The sequence below is a fragment of the Epinephelus lanceolatus genome, chromosome 13, assembly GCF_041903045.1.
Source record: "Epinephelus lanceolatus isolate andai-2023 chromosome 13, ASM4190304v1, whole genome shotgun sequence".
In the NCBI taxonomy this organism is placed as follows: domain Eukaryota; kingdom Metazoa; phylum Chordata; class Actinopteri; order Perciformes; family Serranidae; genus Epinephelus; species Epinephelus lanceolatus.
The window spans coordinates 39714225-39719426 of record NC_135746.1 but is presented as its reverse complement, the minus strand read 5'-3'; the positions used below and the strand labels follow the sequence as shown (position 1 = coordinate 39719426).

The 5202-nt window shown below is 42.7% G+C and overlaps 1 protein-coding gene across 1 annotated transcript; it reads left to right on the top strand.

Annotated features, from left to right (window-relative positions):
- The first annotated feature begins 355 nt into the window (after nucleotides 1-355).
- LOC117270668 (trace amine-associated receptor 1-like) lies at nucleotides 356-3384 on the top strand. The gene is made up of 2 exons (XM_078173544.1): nucleotides 356-614; nucleotides 2522-3384. Exons 1-2 carry the CDS (start codon nucleotides 356-358, stop codon nucleotides 3382-3384), a joined length of 1122 nt encoding a protein of 373 aa, XP_078029670.1.
- The last annotated feature ends 1818 nt before the right edge of the window (nucleotides 3385-5202 follow it).

Below are 5202 nucleotides of genomic sequence, written 5' to 3'. Positions count from 1 at the left end.
TTCCAAAATAAGTTAAAATTGTCTATGAAATAAAACCCGTGGATATTGCAGGCGGTTCGGAACCAAGACTGGAGTTGAAGGAGCCGACTGAACCGCTCTGCATGTGCTGATGAAGATTGACATCCCACAGTCTTTTAAGGCAGAAAACAGACTGTTAAAATCGCTCTTTAGCAGCTCAGACTGACCCAGGACCACGTCATTGGTTCTGATGTGCAAGATCAGATGTTTAATGGAGTGTGGAAATGATTGCAGTAGGTCTGGGAGTTTATCTTTGATTTTTGTGACAGTGGCTCCTGGAAAACAGTGGGTGGTGGAATTAAAAAAGCGAATGTTCCTGGTTATGGAGTCACCCACTATGGCGGTGGTTGGGGGAAACAGTGGCCGACAACGAGGGGGCGAGCGCTGCTGCTCTGTGGGGACTGTTTGCAGAGTGTGCGGTGAGGTCACTACCTCAGCGGTGGCTGGGGGCTCACACAACCCTTCACGGCATGGAAGACCGCCGGAGCGTCTCTCCCTGAGAGCAGCCTCCTTCACGATCCTGCGCCTGGAGGAGGAGGTCACGGACCTGAACAGGGGTCCCGAAACAGACCCCACAACCCCCTGGGCTGCTGGCAGTGAATCAGTTGAAGGGCAAACAGGAGGGGAATGGACAGTTTGCAGCAGAAGGAATTCCTCAACAGGGAATTCCTCACCACTCACCACTCACCCACACAATGGCACACACACTGTCTGCCATCTGCCCTGAACAGTGAAAACCGGGATTCATCCGTGAAGAGAACACCTCTCCAGCGTGCCAGACGCCATCGAATGTGAGCATTTGCCCACTCAAGTCGGTTACGACGACGAACTGCAGTCAGGTCGAGACCCCGATGAGGACAACGAGCATGCAGATGAGCTTCCCTGAGACGGTTTCTGACGGTTTGTGCAGAAATTCTTTGGTTATGCAAACCGATTGTTGCAGCAGCTGTCCGGGTGGCTGGTCTCAGACGATCTTTGAGGTGAACATGCTGGATGTGGAGGTCCTGGGCTGGTGTGGTTACACGTGGTCTGCGGTTGTGAGGCCGGTTGGATGTACTGCCAAATTGTCTGAAATGCCTTTGGAGACAGCTTATGGTAGAGAAATGAACATTCAATTCATGGGCAACAGCTCTGGTGGACATTCCTGCAGTCAGCACGCCAATTGCACGCTCCCATAAAACTTGCGACATCTGTGGCATTGTGTTGTGTGATAAAACTGAACATTTTAGAGTGGCCTTTTATTGTGGCCAGCCTAAGGCACACCTGTGCAATATTCATTGTAGCCTGTAGCTCTAACTGCCTCTCTGTGGACCGCGCTCAGGTGTGTGCGCTTGTGCGAGACTGTGAGACATCGGCACCGCCTTCATGTGTGTTCACGTGCTTTCGCTGGTCTCGTGCGCAAGCGCGCGCATGTGAGCTCGATGTACACAGAAGCAGCTAGAGCTACAGGCTACAATGAGGCTTAAATGACGTTTTTCCAAACAACTTTTTATGTCGGGGCTTTAGGACACTTGGATCACTACGCACGAGCAGTATGGAGATATTCTGTTGTTTCAATTATGTGTTTTTTGGACGTTTTAATCTGGAGCGACCAGCCTCCTTTAGGTGCGGTTTTGTTGCTAGCCCCATCTCTGCAAGGGATGTGAGGACTCTAAAACTTCACCTGAGCCTCCCTCTGCATATGGGTGAGTAGATAATGGCTGAATTGTCATTTTTGGGTGCACTAACCTTTTAATGCTGAAAACACCTTTAACTGCACCAAATAATGATGTCACAGTGTTATTACACAGCTTTGAGTACTCTTTTTTTTTTTTGTACATCATTGCAGAGAGGTTGGAAATCAAACCAGTGAAGGTCAGCAAAAACATGATTTTTCTGTTTAAATGTGTATGAAGTGCAAAACCCTGAACAAGTGAGGTTTGTCTTAAGGAAAAGTAGTCATGCTGCTTCATGGGCCATAGACAAAGTGGATCATAGGTTTATTTGCTTTAAAACATTCAGATGAATTTGTTGAGATGAATTTAAGAGTAATAACATTTAATGGTGTATGGGTATGACAGTTAAAGGATGATGCAAATACAGTTCACAAGCAGTTCTATGATAAGTCATAATTTTGACTGACATTGAATGCCACTCCCCTGAACATAATATGTAAATGAGCCCAGAGTAATAAATCTACTCTGAAGATACTGCTCAGCATGAAAGAGGCTAAGGACCCCATCAGTGCAGATGCACAAACAGATGCACAGGATTAACAGGCATGGTGTGAAACATATGAGCACTAAAATCAACCTTTGAATCTGTATGTAGAAAACTTATACTGATGTGTTTTATTTTCTAACTGTAAGGCAAATGTTACCTCAGTAGTAAGATCATTTATGCATGGAAACCACATTCTTTCTCAACAGGTCTGATGATCTCTGTAATGAATCTACAAATGTATCTGGCATAACAGCAGTCATAACTTCATATGTATTATGTGTCTTTGTTGGCTGTTTATCAGTTCTTATAATGTGTGGAAACCTTCTGGTAATAATCTCTATCATTTACTTCAAACAGCTCCACACTCCTACAAACTACCTCATCCTCTCTCTGGCTGTGGCTGACCTGCTTGTTGGTGTTGTAGTTTTGCCTTTTAGCACAATACTGGCTGTAAGCTCATGTTGGCATCTTGAAGGTTTGCTCTGTAAAGTCCGACGCTGCTTTGATATATTTCTGTGCACATCTTCTGTTTTGAACCTGTGCTGTATTTCTGTTGATAGATATTATGCAGTGTGTCAGCCTCTGAGGTACAGAACTAAAATAACTGTCCGTGTTATTGTGATCATGATCCTAGTGAGCTGGACTGTGTCTGCACTAAATGGAATTGGTGTCACAATTCGGGGACTAAAGGTAGAACAATCCAAAAGGTGTGTTTTATTTCAACACACAAATTTAACAAGTTTAGCAATGGCAACTCTTTTAACGTTTTACCTCCCAGGTATTGTAATCGTCACCATCTACCTACAGATTTTGATAGTGGCACAGAGACAGGCACGCAGCATCCAGAACACAAACTGTCAGAACACAAAGTCTGGAGCAACCATCAGTAAGATGGAGAGAAAGGCCACCAAAACTCTAGCTATTGTTATGGGAGTTTTTCTCATGTGTTATACTCCTTTCTTTCTTTGTTTCACCTTTAATCCTCTGACTGATAATGCAATACCAGCCTCTGTGATTGCATCATTTAAATGGTTTGGCTGGTCAAATTCAATGCTCAATCCATTTGTCTATGGTTTCTTTTACACCTGGTTTCGAACTTCTTTCAAAATGATAATTTCTGGGAAAATATTTCAAGGTGATTTTACTCATTTTAAACTCTTCTGACTCATTATTGACTTGCTGACATAGATCTAATGATATACTTTTACACTTAATATTAGCATCTAAGAAACCAGATCATATTTCTCCTGTTTTAGCTTCTCTGCACTGGCTCCCTGTAAAATCCAGAATTGAATTTAAAATCCTACTGTTAACTTATAAAGCTCTAAATGGTCAAGCTCCATCATATCTTAGTGAGCTCATAGTGCCATATTATCCCACCAGAACACTGCGCTCTGAGAACGCAGGGTTACTCGTGGTCCCTAAAGTCTCCAAAAGTAGATCAGGAGCTAGAGCCTTCAGCTATCAGGCTCCTCTCCTGTGGAATCATCTTCCTGTTACGGTCCGGGAGGCAGACACCGTCTCCACATTTAAGACTAGACTTAAGACTTTCCTCTTTGATAAAGCTTATAGTTAGGGCTGGCTCAGGCTTGCCCTGTACCAGCCCCTAGTTAGGCTGACTTAGGCCTAGTCTGCCGGAAGACCCCCCTATAATACACCGGGCACCTTCTCTCCTTCTCTCTCTCCCTCTCTCGTATCCTATTACTGCATCTTGCTAACTCGGCCATTCTGGATGTCACTAACTCGGCTTCTTCTCCGGAGCCTTTGTGCTCCACTGTCTCTCAGGTTAACTCATATCGCAGCGGTGCCTGGACAGCGTGACGTGTGTGGTTGTGCTGCTGCCGTGGTCCTGCCAGATGCCTCCTGCTGCTGCTGCCATCATTAGTCATTAGTCATACTTCTACTGTTATTATACACATATGACTATTGTCACACATGTATACTGCCAGATACCACAGTAGCCAGAACTATAACTATAATATTATTACTTTCAATAATGTTGTTGTAAGCTACTGTCATTACCTGCATCTCTCTCTCTGTCTCTCTCTCTGTCTCATTGTGTCATGTGGATTACTGTTAATTTATTATGCTGATCTGTTCTGTACGACATCTATTGCACGTCTGTCCGTCCTAGAAGAGGGATCCCTCCTCAGTTGCTCCTCCTGAGGTTTCTACCGTTTTTTTCCCCGTTAAAGGGTTTTTTTTGGGGAGTTTTTACTTATCCGCTGCGAGGGTCATAAGGACAGAGGGATGTCGTATGCTGTAAAGCCCTGTGAGGCAAATTTTGATTTGTGATATTGGGCTTTATAAGTAAAATTGATTGATTGAATTGATCTCTTTTCCACTTTATAGCATATATTTACATCAAAGTTGTCACTGTCCTAGATATACAGTATCTGCACATACAGCTCAGTGTGCAGATTAGCCCCTCAAACTGTATGTATTCTGTGTGAATGTCTGTAAATAAATGTAGGATCCATAATTTCATTGTGTGTTACAGTATTTACTGTTTGTATTCAGAGACACAACATCTCTATGTTTAATGCAAGAGGACTAGGAATTTTTGACTGACTTTTACTACACAATTAAAAGGAACATCATTTCATTTTGGCTGCAGATGGTAAAGGAATTAAGAAACAGTCATTATTTTAAATGATATTAAGGCAGCGTGACTGCAACGTACGCTCACATTAAAATCTAAATCAGTAACTTTAGCAGCAACAAGTGTACTGTTCACAGCACTATGAAGATGAAAAAGGATAACTTCTTGGTTTCATTTTTTCATTATACGTGAAAGGCAAAAGTAAAAAGTGGCTGTCTGTCCCGGTAATGTATTCATAACAAGTCAACAATATATATGTACATACAAATAGATAAAAAATATGTATGTATACTTTCACTCACAACTTCATATTATATACACACATACATACACATATATACTATATCAATCAATCAATCAATCAATTTTATTTATAAAAC

Coding starts and splice junctions, on each gene's coding strand:
- LOC117270668 (XM_078173544.1), top strand. CDS start 356: ATGGCGGTGGTTGGGGGAAACAGTGGCCGACAACGAGGGGGCGAGCGC. Junction 615..2,521: donor AACCCCCTGGGCTGCTGGCA/GTGAATCAGTTG, acceptor GCTGTTTATCAG/TTCTTATAATGTGTGGAAAC.